This window comes from Strix aluco, chromosome 3, assembly GCF_031877795.1.
Source record: "Strix aluco isolate bStrAlu1 chromosome 3, bStrAlu1.hap1, whole genome shotgun sequence".
Taxonomy (NCBI): Eukaryota; Metazoa; Chordata; class Aves; order Strigiformes; family Strigidae; genus Strix; species Strix aluco.
Genome location: NC_133933.1, coordinates 47,995,354 through 48,019,611, shown reverse-complemented (window position 1 = coordinate 48,019,611; position 24,258 = coordinate 47,995,354). Strand labels below are relative to the sequence as shown.

The following is a 24,258-nucleotide window of genomic DNA, read 5'->3' as shown; positions in this document are numbered from 1 at the left end:
GGGCTCAGGAAGTTAAGGTCTCCACACACCAGAACCAGCTCTCAGGGAAGCCTAATGGCATATCATTTGCACTTTCTCCAGTGCTCAAGTCTGAACACTCAATATTCAAGTTGTCACTGAGTTGAAAGGTAGGAGAGCTTGGATGGATCCCCTCAAACCACTCAGAAGACTCCTGTACACTCAGTGGTTACCCACAAAGCTGAACACAATCAGAAAACTCTGGCCAAGGAGCAGGACCATGGTAGGCAACAACACAAAGGTAGGAACACTTACCATTGCATAGTAGGGACACCAGGGAGGAGGGGGGCAATCTCTCTGGTATCACATCCTCAGCTCTTACAGCCAAGAACTTACTCCAGAAGAACTCCCCCCTACATCAGCTGGAACAGCAGCCCAGGCAGCTTATACCTAGTGCTATTTTTCCTTTTGCAAGTTGGTTTCCATCTTGTCATCAAGTTCCTGACCTTTTATACTGCTAGAATGAACCTATCTTACATTCACTGTTAGCGTTGCTGTGTGGTAAAGGTAGTCCCAAGAAAATTTAACAGGCACCAGGCAATCAAGGGTTTTGTACAGGCTAGAGAACACATGCCCATGACTCAGATCTTTGAGATCATCACAAGACAGGCAGCTATTCCGCACACTTCGACACACACACACACTTCCACACACCTTATTAAATCACCTTACGAGTAAGCAAGAGTCAGTACCAGATTTGTGAAGCAAGACACCTTCAGCAGCAAAGGCCAGCTTTTTTTCAGTAAGCAGATGGCAACAGGAAGCCACATCATGCCATTGTGCTATGTTGAATGTTACAGCAGCATGGCATTTCTGCTATATCAGATGTTATACCAGTGTATCAATGGATTCCATGGATGGAAGGGAAGAGATGGGCTATTTTGACCCTCCTAGTTATTCACAAGTGTAATACATGCTTGGGGAACTTCACTCAAGAATTCATGAATCAGATCTACCATTTCAGACAGCAGCAAAATGGGTAGCAATGCCTGTCATTCACAGATTTCAAAATAAAGTGCAGACTCTAATGGCAATTTTGTTTCTCCTGTCTACCCCATTTTCTTAAGCCCACCAGAAAAATCACAGCAGCTTCAAGAAAAGGAATGTTTACAATTCTAGTATGTACTTGCCTTTTAACTTTACTGTACTGCTGGAATGCTTTTATTTACTTCAGTAGCATGACAAAGACATACACAACACATTTTAAAACTAGGTAAGATATTCAGCAAGTTCAACTCATTGCAAAGGCATGCTCTGGAAAGCTACTGTAAAGGATTGATTTCTGTATTCTGAGATTCAAAGATCTACACATACAAAAGTCCTGATTTTTATAACTAGCTTCATATGCAGAAAAGGGGAACCCACATGAACACAGACTTAAAGCAGTAAACTGTTCACTAAAGACAAGTTAAAAAACAACAACTCACTTTCCCCACCAAATGTTTGGCCTGTCCATTTTTTTCTGCATTATCCTCTTAAAAACAGCCTCCAAATCAATGTAACAGTCATCATCTGTCTTCAGCAACAAATCAAAACTCGTTGATTCAACTGTCCTGTAGCCAAAGAGAAAAGTGATGAGATGCTGAGCTGCAGCCCACAAAGTACAGTTACACAACAGAACACTCAGCAAGGGTTTTTTGGGAAGCAGAGGGGGAAGGAAGAAGGAAGGAATGCTTTTCCTACCCTTGACTTTTAAATGTTTTCCCTATTGATCAAGGCTGACTGTTTGTCATACAGAAAGGAGATGCAGCTGCATCCTACGATGATCTTACAACATGGGTTTGTGTATGAGCTGAAGAAAACAAACCTGAAGTTTTGTTCTCCAGGACAGATGGTGGATTTACTAATAAATCCATCTTCACAGTATTGACCTCAGAAGGATATGAATCCCTGCTGATGACACAGGTGTTAAAAGCCAGTGGCTACATGTCAGTAGCCTACTCTTCAGGATGAGACAGTTAGTTCAAGGGCAATACAACTGTAGAAGGTTGTAAGAAACATCTGTGGAAACAACTTGGTACTTACTCTTCCTCAGTAAAGCACCCTTCCAATATGAAAAAAGTAATCTTTAACTGTCTGAAATAGTTGAATATCTGTCACTTGTAAAATAAGCAAAGCAGCTTAAGATTCTAGGGATTATTCCTAGGTTGATTAACATTGTTTTTAAGGGTAATTTCTCTTAACAAGAAAGGCAATTTCCTTAAGCCTCTTATTACTAAATCTTGAAAAATTGCTAACCTGTAAGAAATTATCACAAAGATCCTGACATTTAAACTCCCTTTTTAGAACTGAAAGCACGGTTCAGTTTTTCAGTTACATTTGTAACCATAAAATTTGTTAAATAAGTGCATAATCTTGCAAGCAACTAAAACCGTGAGCTATATTTCTTACTCCACAGCAACATCAATTAATTGAAACAGTTGTCTCAGAGTAGTGGAAAGAATTGCAAATTAGAGGTAATAACTTATTAGATTTATCACAGACAATGTAACACACTATGAAAATTCTTCCTCTCAACCTTCTGTCCCCCCTGTACACAAGCTTCCTACCCTTCCCCTCTACTCCGCACTGCTAAGGCCACATCTGGAGTATGGTGTGCAGTCTCAGGCTCCTCAGTACAAGAGAGACACAGACAGACTGGATGGAGACTCCAGCAAAGGGCCACCAAGATGCTTAAGGGACTGGAGCATCTCTCCTATGAGGAAAGGCTGAGAGTGCTGGGACTGTTGAGCCTGGAGAAGAGAAGGCTTAGGGGGGAGCTCATGAATGTGTATAAATATCTGAAGGGAGGCTGTAAAGAAATGGAACCAGGATCTTTTCAGTGGTGCCCAGGAACAGGACAAGAGCCAGCGGCCACAAACTGAAGCACTAAAAATACAAGCTGTCCAAAAGCCATCCTTTAAAAGACTAAAGCTCCTGGCTTTCAGTCAGAAACAAATTAAAAGAAATTGCAAGGAGATGTGAAAATTTTCACACCTGGACTCTTAGAGCAGAAGCCTGTCTTGTCAGCTCATGCTTATTTGGGGTACCAAGGGTCAGCATTCAGGAAATACAGATCCTGTTATTTCACTCACTACGTGCCCCCAAAATTGTGAGAAAGAAATACAACTTAATGAAGTAAATCACATCAGGTATGTATTTCATGGAACCTGTCAGATAACATAACATGCTGGATCATCTTGCACTACAAACAGCAACATTCGTAAGAGAAAATACTTTCTTTTCAACTTACCATCGGTAGAAGTTCAGCAGTTTGGCTGGAACATTTCTGTAAGTGTCAATAACATCTACAAAAACAATATCATCATAGGTACTGCTTTCTTCCTTCAATAAAGCATCTTCTTTCTCAAGATTTTTGATGTGACTTGTAAACCTTTCTGGGCGAGTATGGAGGCTTTTTAAAAGAGCATCACCTTCTGAAAGAAACAACACCCATCATTAAACAAAGATGCATACCTACGTACATGTTTCTCTTGGATCATACAGGACATACTGACAAAATGAATCTGAAGAAATGTTCAACTCAATGGGGTTATGAAAATCCTACAATTCATTTCCATGAAGTGTTAAAAGTGGCAGAACAAAGAAATATATTTTTGCATAAGGTCTGATACAGAAAGTTTAAAGTAAAAAGATATTCTCTTCCTTTTCAGTAATAAAAGGATTCAACTTTCTAAGGTTCTTTAATATAAAGAGCTGTCTGGGACTTCATTATTACTGGTAAAAAGGTTACTGTTATATCCTAAACATATATATCTAGCATAAAAAAATAAACCCCAAAACAAACAAACAAAAATCCTATGCTAAATATAATCAAATTGGCATTGCTTTGATGTAGCATAGGCGGTCCCTGCTAAACCACATCACATAACTGACTGCAGGTAAAAGCTAAAAAAATATTGCAAGAATACTGAACTTCTTGGTAAGGAGATAGTTTGTGGTACTGAAGAACTTTTTGACAAACAGGATGGAAAGGCTAAGCCTCAGTTTAAGCTCCTACAGAGATGACAAGACAACAGGACTGCCCAATTATATCTGCCAGGCCTAGCTACAAAAACACAGGAATAACACTCTGAAATTCACTCCTTATCCTGGCTATGACGGACCGGTAATAATACATCAACTCTAGTGCTACGTGGCCAAAATGTTAGACATTAGAAAAGGCTCCTACACAGTCTCTGAACATTCGTAAAACAGCCACAACAGGGGTGGAAAAGCAGGCTATGTTAGGTAGTCACTGTTTGTCAGTAGTTAATATTAAACATAATGACACAGTACTTCTAACAGTAGTAGGACAGGAAAAATGTGAAAATTATCAGGGAAAGATTTCATTGCACGACATTTTTTAACTTGCATTTGGGTAACAAGAAACAAGGACAGAGAAGAGAGTCTAGACAAAAATGGTATTTCTGTTAATAAAAAGACAAAGGGATGTGAGTCAATTGGAGTGGCTGACCAAGGGCAAGCAAAGAAACCACATCACGACATTGACATTAGGCATAAAAAGCACAGAAGGAAATTAATTGTTTCTACTAAAAGAAAACTCAGGGTGATCAAGTTCATAGAGATAGCTCGAATTTTACCTCAGAAATGTAATTTAAAGTTCCTGTTTTATCATAACATCAAATTTGATGCTACATTTTGCAGACTTACCTTGAATAGTGTAGATAAAACCACCTGCTATTCCCTCCACACCTTCTGTGAGTTCATGTGGCAGTGACCCTTCCCCTGCCTGCTAGAGACAGATTAATGGAAAGAAATAAATTAGTTCATCTCTCATTCCTGATGTGTTTTTCCCTACAATTTTAAGGTGTGAATTTTTCTAGCAACTGAGAATTAAATTAATTTAAAGCTCTTCTGGTTTAGGTACCTGCATAATGAAAGACTAAGCCTAACAGTTTTAACTGTAAAGTTCTGTGGCATTTTTTGAAGTTTCACCTAAAACTAGCAGGACCACAAACTTTTAGAAAACTAATTTAAAAGTTAAGAGCAAAATGTAAAAGTTATTCTGGCTAAATTCCAACAGCATAGCATGTTTAAGCAAGCAATGTTTTGACAGGAAAATAGACACTCTGCCAAAAGGCAAAAAACAGGTTTAACCCCATCGATTGGAATCTCAGCACAGGATTTTTGACCCACATTTTGCCATCTCTGATATACTGATACTGCTTCACACCTGACAAAGACAATAGGTGAACTTTACTCCCTTCAAAATAAAAGAAAATGCCACTTAGTAGCATAATTTTTTGCATGCCCTTGTCCTTTTCCCAGGCAAAGCAAACTTTCCCTCTAAGACAACAGGAGAAGCCCAACTGAATTAGCAATTTACAGAGAAACACAGGAAAGCAAAATGCTAACTACCCAAGCCTTATAGGAAAAATAGAAACATGGTAGAAGGGAAGGTGAGGTGACTTACTGTAATGACCCTGAAAACACCCCCTCCATCATTCACCGTAACTTTATGAAGGTTTCTTGAAACAAGGCCCTGAAGATCCTGGCTTTCCCACACAATGGTACCTTCAAAACTCTGGGAAGAGAGCAAAACACTGTTATACAGGCATCCAAACACTTCAGAGGATGAAAACCAAACAGTTTGGATTTTTTTATTTTAAAATAGTCAACTTCACACAACATATAGCTTGAACACACAACATAGATGTTTTACTTACATTTTAGTAAAAAGAAGTCATGTGAAAGAACTACATCTGTGAAATTCAGTAACATATAATCATGCTTTTAAGACTAATCATGAATCTCTATTATTAGAAACGTTAAACTTTTAACAGAAGTCCAGTGTAGAAGGCTTCAGCATTCTAACATCATTAAGATGGCATTTTAAGGTGACCTGAAGTGAATTTTTAAAAATCAACTAAAAAATCCTGCATTACCAAGAGAATACGTTAAAACAGATTTGGAAATAAGTGCTGCTTTTTAGTTATCTGCCAAAAACAGAGAATAGAGACTCAATCCTGACATCAGCAAAACTCAAAGGAAAATACAGCCACCTTCACCCTGGCAAAGCTGCCACAAGCTACTGTAGGAGAGTCACAGAACTCTGACCTCACATCTTGGCTGGTAGGGAAAGGAGGAGGAAGACAAGTGAGTATCTTCAAAATTTTCTGGTTTTAACTGTCAATTTATGTCACTACATCAGTTTTTTATGCATATATATACACACACACATATGTGTGTGTGTAATTTCTTGCATTTAAAAGCATTTCATCTCAACTTGAAACTAATCCACCTAACAGTCCAACTATTACCCATTTTACATAAGGCTTTCCTGAAGACCTCTGGGAACATGCAAAGGGACAAGTGGCATGTTGTACAGGTAATAGTACTGGTAACATTACATTTTTTTAAAGCAACTCCACTCTTATGACACGGTAGTATAGAGTAGTTGTACGGTTATTATACTCCTGACTGCTAGATGAGCGAAATCTGTTTTGTTTCTCCCAATTTCATAGTAAAAACACTGGTAACTAGTGTGGACCTTGGAACAAAGAAACAACTTGTTTCAACTATTTGTGGATGCATCTCTGTTGCTGCAAAAAGTCTGTTTACTTGTACTAACCTCTCAGCTCTTCCCCATTTTAGCTTCCTTGTACTCTAGAAACCTTCTCCAGAAACTCTCCAGTTACTGACACACCATTAAGTCTAGCTCAGAGTTCAGCGCAATTTTTTGCTTTCCTCTAGAAGTAGGTCTTAACATCTGCAGCAGTCTCGGTATTTAATGACAGCTGCATATTTCAGATGTCTCCCATCTATTATTTATAATGCCAGCTTTATAATCTAATAATGGAGCTAGTCAGTGTTTATTCAAGCCTGACTTACATGCTCAATCCCTTCCCCTTGTTTGTTTAATTACCTTAATTACAGTTATCAAAACAAATGGACCACTACTAACACTTCTTTTAGTGGCAGGACGCCTGAACACCCGGCACAGTAAAACTCACATGCTCAACCATTTGCAGTGGTTGTCATCTCCCATTCCAATGTTTTTTGCTGTAGGGACTAGGCTCTAATCCCACTTCCGTGCCTTGTTTACAGACACAACCTTTGGTAAATCGTTTAGTGAGCCTGAGAGTCCTTTCACTCCTCAGCAACCAGAAACATTAAAATTCTCACCACTGACTATTATTGATACTGACTTCAAACATGTACCAAGAGTCTTAATCAGTTATTACCAGTGAACCTCAGCGCAAGGTGTCCTAAAGCTGCAAATTATCATTATTTTCCAGGTTGAGAGACTTGTAAGCAAATTTTCTAATGACTTTAGCCTTCAGCTATTCTTACTCTAAGCCGCTTAATGAAAGCTGAGGCCTGAAAATGCTTAAAGCAAAACATTAGTGGCACACCTGAGACTACATCATCTGTTTTTCTCCATTTAAATTCCAGCCTTGTTGCTGCCAGAGCGCAGTGGCATTTACAGTGAATACCGAACAGGTGTACTGACATAATGCAGCCCTGCCAAACTCCTTTCCTAATGTTAAACAGTGCTGTGCTTTTTGTTTCTCCAACTACTCCCCATTAGTAATACAGAGCATGCATAGTATGGAGTCCCATTTTCATGCAAGCGACCCGTGGCTTTTTGACAAAATAAGTGCATTGCTAAGACTTGGCTGTAAGAGCCCCTGCGTGACTTTTAGTTATCTGCTAGTGGTTCTGCTCTTTTGCGCTTTCAGTCATTCCAAAGCTGAATGATCGATTCTGTCTTAGACAATCTGGCCTGCCAGATGCTTATTCTAATGTTGCATTTCCCTCCCTTTCCCCGAGACAAGCAGAAAGAGCAGCACTTCAGCTGGAAGATGAATGAAGCTCTTCAGCAGTCTGTACAATCCATTACTTCTTGAAGGTGGAAAGGCAGAGAATAGATATTGTCTCAGAAACCATCTTGTGACAATTAAACAGTTCACTAAATTTACTGCTCTCAAACAAGTAGATAGGAACACGTGGGCGTTCTATCTCCTCTGAATCATCTTGTATGGTTCAGCATCCTAAGTATCACAGGAGACTACATGCTGTGCATAAGCCCTATTAATCTACATTAGAAACATCATGTTATCCTGTAAGCATCCAGCACATGACACGTATCAGATTAAGGAAGCCTGCACAAAGAAATGCATGAATACTAATATCCCCTTTCTAAATGAAATACTTCCCACCTGCCTCTCAGGAAAAATGCAATCATTTATAGCAAAATTACAACTGCCTACAATTTTAGTATCTCAGAACAAAGTCTTACAGGGAAAAGGCTTACATGTTATACTACCAAATTACTGGGTAACCAATACTCTTTTTTAAAAAAGTAAAAAACCCTGGATCATATTGATATCAAATTAGATTGTTAAAGCATATGCACAAAATACTGCAAGAGGTCTGCTCACCCAAAAGGTCTCCTGACAGCATAACAACCTTGCATAGTATTCAGTAAAAACTGTTTAAAATGATAAACCAATCAATCAGCCACAGATTCCCCTTAAAAAGAGCAGGTTTCCAAATGCATTCAGTCTTACAGAGCCAGGGGAATAAATCGGGATTAAACTGGCCCCAAATGTCTTCTCCTCCCCCTTCAGTCTTCTCTTGCTCCATTCTTTCATAGAAAAATTTTTTGCATAACAAAACAACCCAGATCCGAAGACAACTTACAGAAATAGCACAAGGGTCCAGTCATATAGGAGAATATTTAAATGAAGGGAAACAGCCTAAAATGACAGCTGACATCTACCAAGAGATCGCTGGTCCACTGGGAACAATACCTTGTACCTTGTCTGCTGAACTAGAATTGTCGTTCTCAGTCAACTTGTATTCACTAAACCTTCACTCTAACAATATCAAGTTTTTCCCTACCTATATTCTGTTCCTTCTGTGTTTAATCACCTTGCTTCCTAGGCAGCCACAAGTAGATTCTATATCCCTATACCAAAATGCTACTCTTGGACTGCATCCCCCAATCCCAACGAGGATTAATACTTTAGACCCTGCCTCGTTAGCTAATAGTATCTCAGGACAAGCAAGAACACTAACACTCATTACTGTCCAAAAAGCAGTCTTCTCCCAAATTTCTGAGGGGTGACCATTTGGAAAAAAAAAAAAAAGACAACCACTTCTGCCACAGAACATTGAGAGGTTTTAAAAATCCAAATGTCAGTCTCCTGTGTGCCACATAACTCCATCTTGTATATTACGGAGACACCCTGCTAAAGATCTTCTTGAAGTTCTAATTCTTGAATCCTTGCATGGTTCAATGAATGAAAAATTCATCATTAGTGCTGCCAAAAAGGGAACAACCAAAATTTCAGTAGCCCTTAGTAAGAGCTTCTCAGTTACAACTATTCAACTAATACTATAATTGCAAACATAAGACACAGTATCTTTCTGTTATGTCCAAGACATCAGAAGCAGAAACCTCTTTTCCAGCTGTTGCCTAGAAATCTGTGCCATCCTCCCCCCTCCCGATCTTGTGTACTAACGTCTAAAAAAGCAGGAGGGAGAAAGAAGTGTCCCATTCTCTGGTAAACTCTCCCACAGAATTGAAGAAGGTACAATTTTCAGTCAGAAACTGAAAAGGTTTTTGAAATTGCTACTATTCATCAATGTAATTTTTTAAACAATTTTTATTTTTCAGGCTTTTGCTTTATAATTACTGGTGATAATGAGATGGTGAAAAAGAAATTGTGGATTTCAGCATATTCCCTCAACTAACATTCTAGAGGTTTTCACTTGCCCTTTTCTGCCTCAAGCAAAGACCAGTTTTATCAGTCAGTCTCTCTCTGCAAGCAGTTCTGATACTGCACATACCTCTGGCAAAATGAACTGTTCTACGGGCTTGTACCACAATCTGTTCACTTGCACTCCACAGCTTGGTGGACTAAAGCGAGCACTGAAGAGAGCTTCCTGTGAACCACAGAAAAGGAAAAAAAAAAAACAAAACACATTAAAAGTGCTGTGAGATCATACAAATCTTGATCATCTCAGTTAGTTACAATGGAAAGAGGATTATTGGTTGTATAAACCTTAGTGGGAGTTTTTTCCTCAGAACAGTCTCAGACTCCATAGAATTCAAGGGTTGGATTGGCATGATGGAAGCAACCAACAATGGAACAAAAGTGCAAGTTCAGCTAGAATCCATCCAACAGTGCATATCATCTGGAAGACTCACTCATCTCCCAGTCTACAGACTTTCTATCTTCTGTTTAAATAGCTGACTACTATTAATTGCAACTGAGGATGCTGACCCCTAAAACTTAATTGCTACTATATTACAGAGGCCACCAAATGGCTCTTAGATGATAACAAATGACAAAGATGCTGCACTGCCACATGCCCAGTCTTCAGAAAACAGTCCCCAAGCATTCCTATGATACTAACTTCTCTCCTTCACTGGAAGTAAAAAGTTAATGCAGATCAAGTTATTAGGCTCTCAACGTTTAGAATTCTAGCATTTAGCAAACATAAACCTTATTTTAGTATACTATTTTTGCTATTATAAACCAAACTCTTTGGAAGTTGATCATAAAAGCCACATTTTCATATTGTAAAAGTGTATTGTCTGTATCAGCTCAGATTTAAAATTCTTTCTACTGTAGCATAGCCAGAAGTCTTGAAACTGGCCTATCAAGTTATTGGTAGAGATAAATACAATGTACCAAATGCAACAATTATGCTCAATGATTTTTTTCCTCCAGGTTAGCGCTAAGCTATTCTATCAAACCCATAATGGCTTGGGAATGGGGGGAATTATCACTGAAGTTTGACTACTACCTGTAAATAATACCTGTAAATACCAGTTTCTAGAAATCTCAAAATGTCTTGCCAGAAGACAGACAAGAAAAAATTACAGCTGTCCTGCACCTCTCTGCCTGAAGGCACCAAGTCTGTCTTTCTGCATATGTGTTTTAAATATATCAAACGATTTATTTTTTATTCCTTAATACCTATCAATACAACTCAACTGCAATCAAAATTGTGTCTTGGAATTAGATATAAATGCTCTTTTAAAAGGGCATTTAAATTAACTCATAGCACTTTGTGAATTTCATCTTTTCCTCATCCGGGATGCATGTGTGTGTATATATATGTGAAATAAGAACTTACAACACAACAGAAGAAAAATATAATTCACATGCTTGCCAGTTACGTACTTCACTTCTAAATCATCCACACAGCATGTTGCTTTCTGTAAGAACTTAATCCACAATAAAGAGACAACATGCTTTAGTCCACTTTCAAAAGATAACTACAATACTCTACCTCATGTTCTGCCTGGTACAGTTTTACAGTGATGTTCCTCTGGAATCCCACCCCATCAGCCTCATAAAATACCCCAAGACTGGTAATGACAATGGGGTAAAGTACACGAAAGTTCACACTGACAATTCTGTCTTCAGATAGCACAGAAGGTACGTCCTCAGGGAGACTGAATGCTTCAATTTCCTGATTCAAAACTGTAGGAAAAAGAAAGGACAGAGGTAACGTGAGAAGACTTCATAGTTCTTGAACTGGATACACACAAAGCATACTGGATACAGGCAAAGCATTCTGATTAATTAGCACAGCTCACAAGTGCACAAGGATAATCAAATGCTGGAGGAGAAGCAAATACAACTGGCTGCAGACTGCAGCAAGGAGAAACTCAGAGTGATGCAGCAATCTGCAGGCTACCAGCAATTGCAAGTCAATGCCTACATCTCCACAGGGAAAAGACTAGAAACACAATAAATCCACAGTAAAGACAAAAATGCTATTTGACTGCATGAATATATGCATATTAGCATATTAAAATAATTATTCATGTATCAAAATGGCATACACCTCCACTTAATTCAGCTGCCTGCTTTTTGGCATTATTGTCTCCCTAAGCCCTAAGGTACCATTTATTCTTGGGAGATTGGTTAAGCAGTGGATGTTGCCATTCAAAGAGATAGTAACAGAACGTTCATTTTATGATGAATCATGGCTTCCATGCCAAGCAGTCCTTTAGTTAACTTGCAATCAAAGAGCAAAAATTAAATAGAAAAAAAAAGGTGACAGGAAGAATTTACAATTTTCGTTAGGAATTTTTTTATGGCAGAAATTTGTTTTTTCCCCATGGTACATTTCTTAATTGTTCTCTCTCTGGAGCAGAATCTGAAAAACCTATCAGCCAGACTTGCTTAGAATTCACTTTTGTCACCAGAGAAGTCCATCTGGCACTGAGACTCGGGTGCCTTGCTACTTTCTTCACATATGACACTAGACGGGGTCATTCCGGCTCTCGCTAACTTGATTTTACACAGGGATCGAGTAAAAATGTACGTTATATGGGAGAGACTGTCCCCTGACACAAAGAAAATGCAAATCCATTAGAAGTCAACAGCCTCCCCTTCACAACCCCCAAAGATCCCTCCCTTTCATACCTGCACATGGTACTTACAGGAAGATTATGCAACTGTTAAGACAGCAAGTTCTAGGCAGCATTTATTTTCAAGACTGACTGTCTCAGTTAAGCACACCGAGCTACTCTCAGAAAAGATGATTAGGTCTAGTTCAGATCATAGAATGTTTAGAAGTTAACTTCTATACCTGGGTTACTGATGTTCAGAAGTTTGCAGGAGTAGGGGTCTTCTCTGTCCTCCACTGGCACAGCACAACCATGCGCACCTATTATAAACTTCACAAGGACACTAAAATAATTTGGTTTTATTAACACCAGTTCTCTTCCCTCCTCCCTTCATCTTCAATAAACTTCTTTCAGCAGAACAGCCTGTCTTTCACAAGATTAAAATTTTGAATCCCTTAAAAATCTGAAATGAGTCTGTATGTAGAGCAACCACGTGAATCCCCTTATAGGGGCTCAAGTCCAAACCCACATTAGCATTTTACATTTCATAATGAGGACGCAGGAAGATTGGCAACTAGGAATGGGATTCGAGACAGCCAGCACACTAAACAGAAAAAGACCTAAGGCAACACTGAAGGATCCTGAAGACCTGCCTTTCCCTGCCTGGCTTTGTTACTTAATTCAAGATTGTTTAAATATTCTGCATTCAAAAGGCAATGAAAAAAATAATAATAAGAAAAAAGACACATAGCATCAAAGGAGGAACAAGGACTCCAGACTAGCTGTTACAGTGAAATGTCTCAATTTTGGGTTGTAGCAAAACAACAGGTTGCTCTTCCCAGCCCCAGCCGTGGTTGTGACACAGTCAGGAGACAACAAGCAGTACAAAGAGTGAGAGGATCAACCTTAGCCTAGTCTTTCACCTAGCAGCTAAGTATCCTCCTGGAACTCCATCTAAGCTATGAAAGGTCACATTCCAAGATGACTGAAGTAGCTGTGCTTCACTCCAAACTGCATGCTGGCACCAAATTTGTGGATGGTAAATGGCTTTGAGCACAAGGCAGGTACCAAGATGTGAGGCCTATCAAGATGACAATGTTTCCAGGAATGAACTGCAGCAGAACTTTCTCAGCAAGAACAGAGCTGTCTGTAGACTGTCAGGTCTATGCCAGCAATCAGGACGGGTTCTGCAGGTCACTCACACTGCAGCAGTGTGGTGCACCTGGTTCAGTGGGAAATAAACCTGAACTTTACAGCTGAGGCCATTGTGAGACGTTTTTTGTGCTTCTCTCACCAAATGCGAACCTGCCTGCTTTCAAGTATCCTGGATTACTAAGCATTTCAAGTCACATACCATACAAAGTATACATTGCAACAGAAAAAAGGGAAAGTCTTATACATTGCTAATGAACAGTGGCAACTAATTGCAAAACCAAACAGCAGTTAACAGTCTAACAATTACATTTTATTCCTTATATAAAAATAGTTACAGCCCAGAAGTATTCTTATATATTACTAAGCAGATTAAAAAAATTATCACAGTACAAGATGCTCACAAATAAAGCAAAAAAAGCAAATACTTTTTTTAAAAAAGAGTATTAAATCAAGATATTTAAGCATTATAGCCTTCTCTCCCTGTCAAAGCCCCAAATTACAAAACACTAGAGATTACCGTTGGTTTAGCGCAGGATGTTGTTTCAGGTGCTTGAACCAAGTGTTCCTTATAACACTGCGCAGTTCATGATTATGTCGAGCTGACAAAACACCTACAATAACATCATAATGTTTCAACTTCCACTGATGAAAGAAGGCCAGTGGACCTAGAAATATAAAGCAACAAAGATTTATTATATTCGTGTATTACCACAAGCCAGAGTTGCAAGCAATAATTAAAAGGCATCTCAAAAGCAAAAGTACTGGAAACCTGAAACACTAAGAACAAGCAACAGAATTACTATTACATTCTTGTTTCAGAATCGGGGAAATATTTTCAACATGTCAAAACTTTCACTAGCAATCTAGGAAAACATTACTGCAATGAACTAAGCAAGTCACTGCACGTAAACAAAACTAAGAACCTGACTCACAAAGCAGGCAAGAACATAAGCCTTGGTTTTGACTGACAGCATCTTCCATTCAAATATTTGCCTGCCTGTCTTATGAGCAAACTGCCCCCTGAGAACATGACCTTGCTGGTCTTCTCTTTTCTATCAGCCACCAGAAACCTTGTGGGCAAGACACAAGGTCTTACTGTTCCCTCTGCAAAACTCTTGAGACAGTCTGGGCCTTCTGCTTGCTCACGGATACCTCCTCCAGCATGATTTATCCTACAGCCTGCAGGCTTGTCATCACTGGTACCAGGCCTTCACTATTAGAATTCACCATTATTCTACCTAGGGAAAAAATGTATTTAAACAAGGCCCATCAGATTCAGAAATATGCCCATTTCACCCCTTCTTTTTAAAACTGCTGGACTACCTTTCTGCCTCACCATTTCAATCTTGCATGTCAAGGCCTATCGTTTCTAACCTTTTGAAGTTGAACGGCACTCTGCCTTCACATAGGGTATTACATTCCTAGGCAGGGAAATGCTCTGGCTTTATTCATAGCTGGATGTCACCGCCAATACTTGTAATCCATGATTTAGCTTGCGCTGTTTTAATTTAGAGATCATGAAAGCTGGACTTGATTTCAAGCAAGATTATGACCAGATAGAGACCTGAGAAGCTCTGACTTAGAGCCTGCAAACAGTGAGGCAAGTAGCCAGTGAATTTTTACTTTATCAGACATTCTAGAGTTAAGAGAGATTTATATTTAGCTTTAGCAAAGGATTGCTTTCCTCTCACTTCACTTTTTTTTCCATTAGGTTGCAGATAAAGAAAACAAATGTAAATGTGAGGGCCCTCTAAACTACTGCATACAACACAGACAAGATTTTTTTAAATCTAATTTTAAACAGACCAAAAATATTGCCAAGTCTATATTGTGTACTCCCACTAGAAAGAGTTGAATTATAATCCAGATTCTACCTCCTGTACCAGCATTCCCTTTCTCCACTTCGAAACTGAGAAGATGGATGGGTCTTGTTACAACTGCTCACTAACTTAGGACCTCACAGCACCCACCACAAGAACTGCTGTGCCAAATCACACCATGCATCCATCTAGCCGTATGTTATTCCATCTTCAGTGTGCAGCATGCAGTGGACAGACCTTGGTCTTGCTCTGCTCTGTGCTGAATCAACATCAAGAGATTTCAGAACATTTTTTTTTTTTGCTTTAGGGGCTATTGATAATGTCTTGCACCTGACTCCCTAGTCCCAAAGCCAAATAAAACAGTGCTCTGCAACTGATTCTCAGAACAGTACAAGAGCAGGGAAAGCAGAGTGATGTTTCCACAAGCAAATCTTTCCAAGTCTGTTTCCCATTAAATATTTCAATTCTAAGCATGCAAACACTGATTTTCTAGAAAAAGGTTAAGTTCCACAGCTATTTAAATGAATCCATACTGACAACTGCTACAAGCTTATCAATAAATTAAGCTGAACATTAACCTATTAAGAGAAGTTTACATCAGCTTATGCTCAGAACAACTTAAAAACCCAAGCAGCAAGTTACTAGTTCCCTTCCTTGGTTTTTCACCAAACTCAACTGTTACATCTCTTATAACAACCATACATGGAGTAGGTGGCAAGGTTCAGGAATATGATTTGTTTACTGACAGAGCAACAAACCTACTGCCCTATATAACATCTGAAGAAACTTGTAAATCAAACACATTGCTCAATCCAAATACAATTTTAGTTTTCCTTTACACTGGTAAATACCAACTATCCAGAGGGTCTGTATGTCTTCAGAGGTCATTACAGAGCCAAGATCCACCAGGTGTCCATGACAGCAGAGGTACATGAAACAGCCACAAGCTTGTAAGACCACAACATTATAGCAAATTCCTCTGTAGTCTCATAATTCCTCCTCACACATTCCTTTTCTTTCTGTGTTCTTCTTCCATCCTTTGATTATTCTTTAAACAGCCTCTGCAGCCTTACCCACAAGCCTTCTGATATAAATCTCACAGGAGGACTAACATGTTTGTATACTGCACTTAAGGTATTGTTTACACAGATTTGTTTTTTAAGATATCACTTTTAATTAGAGGCAGAATCATTTCATTAAGTTAAAATTAAAGAAAAAATAAAACTAAGAGTAGAAGTCTATGGGGTGACTTGACTCAGAATAGCATAAATTGGCTTAAATCAATTTAAAAAAAACAAACCTAAAAATAAGCTACTCAAATCAAATATACATACTTTTAATTAGTTTATATTTTAAAATGAGCAAAGCTTTTCCTTGTAAACCCTTCACGTGGGAACAACATTAACATCACAAATGCTTCAGAATTAATATCCTACTGCTTTTAGAACAGACAGCTCTTTCTTGTTTTAGGCCATCTTCAGGCTTAGTAAGGTAACATTACAGCAGTCTACATACAGAAGATGGTCTTCTCTGTCTCAAGGGTTATGCCATTTTACTTTTAAAACCACTGAAAATGGAAAAAAAAAAAAAAGCAAGCTTACCTTCACAAAACCCTAATGAATAAGCTCTCTGCTTGCTGGCAAAGGTTTCTACTTCCTATGGAAAAGTAGGAATAACACTTGCTAAACTTTCAGGAAAAGTGATTCCTATGTCTCTCTCTGAACTAGCACTATTAAACAAATGGGAGATAAAGTGAGAGGCACAGGGGAGAAAAAAAGACTAAGGCTATTATTAATTTATAAGAATAATTCAGATATGTGCATATATATGCTCTGATCCAGCATAATTTAAGAGAAAACATTGCTGACCTCCAATTCAATAATAACAATTTATACAAGCAATCAATACGTGCCACTGGGGACCAAACTTACTTATCTCGTGTTCTATTTTTGTGCATTCTTAGGCAAAATTTTTAAGTATTGGTAATAGGCTTAAAAAATACATATTATATCACTCATACCTTGAACTGGTTCTGCAAGATAGTTAAGCCTTGAAGTTTTCCAATTACAAAGACAAAAACACCCCTGTCAATTCTGTGGTTTGTGAAAGGGCGGGGTGGGGGGGTGGGTGTAAAAAGAAAAAAGCTATATATCACATTCCACAATAAACCCTAAAAGTGTTGCTAACCAAAGGGATGCAGGAGCAGAGGAAGCCTTTCCAATACAAAGCTCACCCTATAACTAGTTCCCTTGCTTTTGACTTCTTACTGTCTTAAATCTGCATCTCAGTTGCATCACGCAGCCCAAGACTTCTCAGTGGAACAGACACAGCCAAATGCCTACCCTTTAGCATCAGGCACAAAATTGCTTTCACTTTGCTGTTTTGCTCGAGGCTGTTAACCCTCAGCAAAAACTACAAAAACCTGAAAGGAAGCAACCCTCTCTCAGCTGCTGAGATCCATATAACTCTGTACAGCAACTCTATGAGGTACTTCTGTAGGCTCTAAGGCTACTGAAGTCCAGTCTGCCAGAGTCTTGTGTCACATGGTTAATAACACGCTTCTACTTACCGAAGCCTTTGTGGGCTGTGATACTTGTAAGGACAGGCTCCCACACAATTCTGATATATGACCATACATGTATTTCTATTAGTACAGTTTTTCTTACAGTATGAGCTGCAGTAAGCTTTCACAGGATTCTCAGTTACCAATTTTCATGAAACAGACCTCCACCTGTCTGTCAAACTTGACTGAGAACTACCAACAGATCAAAGTTAGGGAGAGACACAGGGAAAGGTAAACAAGTGCATCTATAGAGGACAAAGCTGTGCCCTTAGAAGACAAGACTAAAGAAGTGTGTGTCTCCCGCTGACTTGGCCACAGGAAGAAGTCACTGATGACAGGCAGTGTGCTGGCCCTAGTCAGACTTTAACCACCTCCACAGCAGTCAACAGCTCTTGAAGTTTTTCAGAATCCCAAACTACAAAGATTAACATGCATCTCTTCTTCCTGTGAGACTGATTCGCAAGTAAAATGTCAAGTTAAGCTGTTAATTATATTTACTGTCATTATAAGGAGATGAAAAGATTAAGAGATCATTTAGCTTGATTTTGTCAACAAACAAGGTAAATATGATCTTGCTGCATGTATCTCTACTGATGAGTCCCCTACCAACTACTAAATTTGCCAGCCATTTTCAGTCAAGTTTGACATAGTGTGCAGTCCCCAAAGTGATTAAGTTCCCATGTTTCATGAAACTGGACTGGACAGAGAAAGACTCATTGTTAGTGACTGCACTGAGAAACACAGCAGTGTAGGCTTACCTGCACTATCAGGCACCAGAGAACCTCCACTGGAGACTGCCAGAATAAGTAAGCTCCACAGAAGGCTGGGCTTTGTCTCTTCTGCTACCCACACAGGTTTGGTTTTTTTTTTTTAAAAAAAGGATCGAGGAATGGAACTAAGTAGGTCAGGCAGAAGTTATTTAGAATATTCTCAACTAATCCACTTCATAAAGTAAGACTAAAAAGGAACAACACCCCTCCAATACCACCCCCTCCCATTCCAGGTTGTTATCTCTGCTCATTCTTGCAACTTTTCAACCATATTCCTGTTTTTTAATGCCTTTTTCTTCTGTGCTGCTTTGTGAAAGATCCAAACACACACGAAGGAAGGAATTAACCGAATATAAAGGTTTGTATTCACAGAATGCTGACAGTTGCAGAAAAAGAACAAACCAAAGAGCAAAAGCAGCTCTTTTCCCCCCTCTAATCTTCTTCACTTAATCTGCTATAGCTCATCTGCATTACACGTTTCCCTGCAAGCAGAGCTACATGACCCCCCTGCAGTACCTATTTTATACCAGAGCTAAAAATCGCCAAGATGTGCACCCCTGGTTTCTGCAGGAGCACAGTACTCCTTGAGACAGACAAGCCTTTAGACAAGCTTTTAAACAAGCTTTACAGATTCAAACAGGAAAACCTCTGTAGGCAGTTATTTTTTTTTTTTTTAACATCAACAGCATTCCCTTAAAGAAATAGGACAGCAGGGTCCTTCTGAGCTGCAAAGTGACAGTAGTAATACTGGTGGGATGATGGTGCTCTGAACACCATTAATGATACAGCATTTGAACACTTCTAGACAAATCTGGGAACAATGGCCAAAACATCAGAAGCGTAGACACAAAACGAATAAAGCAAATCCTGATGTCTTTTTTTTTTGGGGGGGGTGGAGGGGGTGGGGGGACACAACAGACAGACAGACAGAGGGCAGGGGGAGCACAGCACCTTTAACTTTGAAAAGCTGTTACCAATCCCTGATGCCATGGAACAAAAGCCTGCTCCCTGGGAAAGCTACTTGCTCCCTTCTGGCTGTTCTACTCAGTGGGCAATTTAGAAGACAACTGGTGAAGAGCTTCCTTCAACCACAAACCTTGCTCTCCAACACTGGCAGAACTGGTACTCTTTGACCTTTGCCCCAATGCCAAAACACAAAATGCAACTCCAGTGCTGCTCGTTAGTAGTTTGCAATGTCTCAGACATCAGTCCACAGAATAACCGCAAACTAAAAAAAATCCCAATGCAATTGGAAAATACTGTCAGTTTTATTGTGGATTCTTTGTCAATTATTTTATGCCCATCAAAGGTGAGGGGATTGTTTTCATTGGAGATGGCGCATCCCCGGAAAACAATGTTATACAGTAAGATCTCATAGATGAAGGCTGGGAAACAACTGACATTTTAGGCAGAACTGAACAGCTATCAATGCCAAACCTGACCTGTTGATGGAAGGTTTCAATTTCCAAGGCCAGCAGCCTATTAGTCTTTACATGCCTATAACAGATGAAATAACTTTGTGACCAAGCATACTACACCCTGACAGACAGGCTTAACAAATTTCAGACAACATCTTTGCTTAAGAAAGTATCGCATTTTGGCAGAATTTCTCCTCACAGAGGATGGCATCACTCATAACCTCAGACGTCGTTTCTACATTTTGTTATTTCAGTACTGAAAAGCCAAAAGCAGGTTAAGCTCTCCCTCCCTCTCTCTCACCTGTCACATACACAGGCTAGTCCATGAGGACGACAGCCCTAATTCTGCAGGGCAGATCACTAAACGCCAGCCTGACCAGCCCTGTATACGGATCCATCAGGCCTGAAGAAGTACATGCTGAACCACAGGACAACAGATGGCATACAAGCAGTTTCTAGAAAATGGTGGTTTTTAATCTGTTGCATAATTATTCACTAGTAAAAGATTGACTAACAAAACCAAAAGGGCCAATTCTTTGCTGCCACACACCCCCAGAAATGTAGCAGGAATAACGTCTTAAAGGGCATTAGCATCAGCAAAGTATCAGCATATTACATTGAATGTGTGGGGCTTTCTGATTAGGCACTGTAACTGAAGCCCTACAGTGAGTAATTTCCTACTCAATAAGACTGGTGCCATCAATTAAAACACACAATTAGCAAGGAATCCACCTGGAGTGCTAAAAGCAGGTCTGTCTGTTCTTTCTCAAGTTTCTGAGGTCATTTTATAATTAGCATTTATCTAAGATTTTTACAAAAATTAACTAAAGCTTCCTACCCACCAACTTCCTTTGGATAGCACTTGTTTGTAACCAGTTAGACAAGGGCTTCAATTAAACCCAAAAGCATATTCTTGCACGAGTCTTGCTCAGAAGTGTGAATCACAGTCCTGTTAACTGATGAACAAGAAGAAAGCAGGGAGCCATCAAAGTCAGGACACTGAAGCAAAGGCCAGTGCCTCTGGTCTCGGAACTGATCCTATTTATTTTTTTCCAATTAATGAGTACTGCCTACAAGAAGTGTACTTTACCTTCTGTGACACCAAGGTGAAGGTGATCGTGAACACAGAGGAAGTCAGAATATTGAACAGGGAGAGACATAACCAAGGGCCAAAGCATACAGGCAGACTACAGGCCTTTCACATGGGTTAGTTGAGAAGAAGGTTTCATTAAAGGAGGTACTTCCAATACAGGACGAGAAGTAGATGGAACGAGTGAAGACTGGAACACTGTTTACATTTAAAGTCATCTGACCTATGGACAACAAATATTAACTGCTTTCCAGAAATGGAAAGCCTATTTTGCCAGTAGAAGTACCTGATTTGCTCAGCTTAAAAAACCAAAGGTTTAAAACAGATAGATACCTTTGATCTCTATGGTTACACGATGGAGGTGTAGTTGAGGGAGCAGAAAGGCCCTTTTAACTGAAATGCTTAAGAACAGAAGGGCATAAACCAGTTGCAAGTAAGTTTAGGCCAGAAATGAGAAAACATTTTTAATCAGGACAGCAAGCTCCTGAAAAGCCTCTGCCTAAGACTGCTAGGAATCCAAATGAACAAACAAAAATCCACCCCAACCTTTCACTAAATAAATGCAGGCTACCCAGCTGCCATTTTAAGACAGAGATCAAGAGTTGCTTATTAGAAAAAGAAAGCAGAATTGATGGCCGGAGATTTCTATTCCAGTCTTGTGTTAGTGAGTCAATGATGTCAAGGTAAATAATCACTAAAACAGGTTACCAACATTTTTAACAAACTTCTGTTTGTGTGTGTACATGTACACGATGACTACTGAGAGGGAAATTAAAGTCCTCAAAAAAAAAAGGAACTGCTGTTCACTCTGCCTTTGACTTCCACTGGTAGCCGATTTTGCAACTGTTGAGACACTACACACAAATACCAAAGAATACACAAATAATGCATTTTTATGTCACAGCTATTGTAAAACACTGTCCCATGATCAGATTTAATTTTTATTCATACCAGTGATGCCAGGTAGTAGGTAATAAAGAGCAGCCGGAGCAGTAAACAAGGAAAAAAAAAAAAGATTACTCAATAATCAAATCAAACAAGACTGGCTTTATCAGGCAGTACCAGATCCTCTTAAATAGTTTCAGATTCAAGAAGCCTTTTAATAAATAGGGACATTTCTTACTCTTGTCTGTGTTCCTAAAACACTCTGAATAATTAAAAAATATAACACATAAGACATCAGAGATAAAGGAGGTCCCTTAGCTCATCCTTCTTTCGTCTGCCAAGGCAGCCATACCTCCAGCTTGTTCATTTCACGATACTAGGAAGGTGAAGAGGCAGACTCTTCCTTAAATTATCATGCAAGGATCAGGCCTACAAAGAGGCTGTGCATGTACAGTATTGAGCCTTCTCCTACTGATGATAGAAGTTCTCTCTGCAAGAGGCATTGGTTTTTCTCTCCTCAGTGTGAATACAACTAAATAATCCTTGAAGAAACAAAGTGCACACTTACTTTTCCAGTATTAAAAAATATCAGCTTTTTTTAATCTTAGTTATCCTAACATTATCCAGTGCAACATAGTGTCACAGCAACAAACACAAACTCCAATAATAACTGCTTGAAACAGTGAATCTCTGAAGAGCAGAACTTCTTCCTTCCCTCCCCAACTGAGAAACTTCTGGATTTTCTTTAGAAACATTTGCTAGTGGAAAAGATTTCTGCAGGAAAGGTCATCATGAGATTCCACATTGCCACTTCCAACTCCAAATTAACGCACTGAAGCTACAAAAGCAGCACCGTGGAAGCTGAGGAACAAAACCAACCAGACAATTCAAACACACTTCAGGCTAACAACTAGAACTCCCGTTCTTTTATAATTCAAGTGCGCAACGGCCAGAAAGCAGACACAGACAGAGCCGTACAACTCTGCGGCCTTCAGACTACGCAAACGCACTGACCTTGCTCCTTTCACACCTGCTTTATTAATTACCACTGGAAAGCAGCAGACTCCCGTTTCCCCACAGCTGTGTACACTCTGCACAGGGAACAGGCACCAGTTGCAAAGCGTGGGTTTGTTGGTGAACAGGCTACTGGGTTGATAAACTGAGTTCTAAGCAGATCTCAAGTAAAAAAACACCATTTTTTCTTTATCGTTGTTTCAGATGTCTCGTAGAGCATTTCTTAACGTTCTCAAACAGCACCTATGGGTAGCTGACAAAAGTTTGTTCCTACAGATGCCCGTTTCTACCAGGCACGCACATTTGCGGCCTGAAAACTACAACTCCTTTCACGAGGAGCACACCATAAGCCCTCAGGGGTGTGATTCCACTCGTGTTGGCTCATACCCCACCCCAGGAACAGCTTTTCGCACCGCAGAGCTTTTAAAGGCGTCTGTGGCAAACACGGCACAGCACAAAGGGCTATTCCTAGCAGCGGGAATGACGCGACACACGCGAAGCCGGCGGGCATCGCTTCCCCACGCTCCTCGGTGGGAGCGGGAGCGCACCCATGGCGCAGGAGGCGTTCGGGGGGGCTGCCGCCCCACGGGGCGGTGCAGCGCACCCTCCACGACCGCGTACCGCCGCCGGTACCTCCAGTTTCAATCGCGGCGCCGGCGCCGCTGGCCACAGCCCCAAGGAACGCGGGGCTACGGCCCCAGGAACCCACGCAGGCGCTCCCGGCGCTCTGCCCCGGCGGGCCGACCCCCGAGCCCCCCTCGCCCGGCCGCCGGCTGGCAGACCCGCCGGCAGAAGCGCTGCCCACAGCCGCAGAAACGCCGGAGCCGCCGGCCCCGCCCGTTTAACGGCCACAGCGCGCCCCTTCCTCGGCTCCTCGCCCCGCGGCCGCCCCGCTGCCCCCTGCCCCTCCTCGCCGGGCCCCCGGGGGTGGGGGAGCCCTGCCGGCCCACGGTGCCCGCGCCCGGGCAGCCCCCGCCGCCCGCCCCGCCCCTCCCCTACCTGCCGGGTGCCTCCCGGGGCCGCCGGGGCAGCCGAGCAGCAGCCAGAGGTGCAGCGCGACCCCGACCGCACAGGGGCACAGCAGCACCAGCCAGTTTCGCATTGGCCGCCGCCGCAGCCGGCCCCTTCCCCTCCGCGCCGGCCTCTCCCAGCGGCGACGGGCCGAGTCGGCCGCCCGCGGCTCCTCCCCGCGCCGCCGCCACC

At 40.7% G+C, this 24,258-nt stretch overlaps 1 protein-coding gene across 2 annotated transcripts in view; it reads right to left on the bottom strand.

The window, feature by feature from the left end:
- The window catches only part of B3GALNT2 (beta-1,3-N-acetylgalactosaminyltransferase 2), a 27,937-nt gene extending 3,679 nt beyond the window's left edge, over positions 1-24,258 (bottom strand). Inside the window, exons 1-9 of one of the 2 annotated variants that reach the window (XM_074818431.1) lie at positions 24,055-24,258; positions 14,013-14,160; positions 12,583-12,683; positions 11,272-11,465; positions 9,820-9,915; positions 5,435-5,545; positions 4,672-4,753; positions 3,251-3,434; positions 1,446-1,571 (exon numbers count right to left, since the gene is read on the bottom strand). In XM_074818431.1, the coding sequence (XP_074674532.1) occupies positions 1,446-1,571; positions 3,251-3,434; positions 4,672-4,753; positions 5,435-5,545; positions 9,820-9,915; positions 11,272-11,465; positions 12,583-12,683; positions 14,013-14,160; positions 24,055-24,157 (1,145 nt within the window). In that variant the 5' untranslated portion in view covers positions 24,158-24,258. The remainder of the gene's footprint in view (positions 1-1,445; positions 1,572-3,250; positions 3,435-4,671; positions 4,754-5,434; positions 5,546-9,819; positions 9,916-11,271; positions 11,466-12,582; positions 12,684-14,012; positions 14,161-24,054) is intronic. The other variant, XM_074818432.1, reaches the window with a different exon arrangement.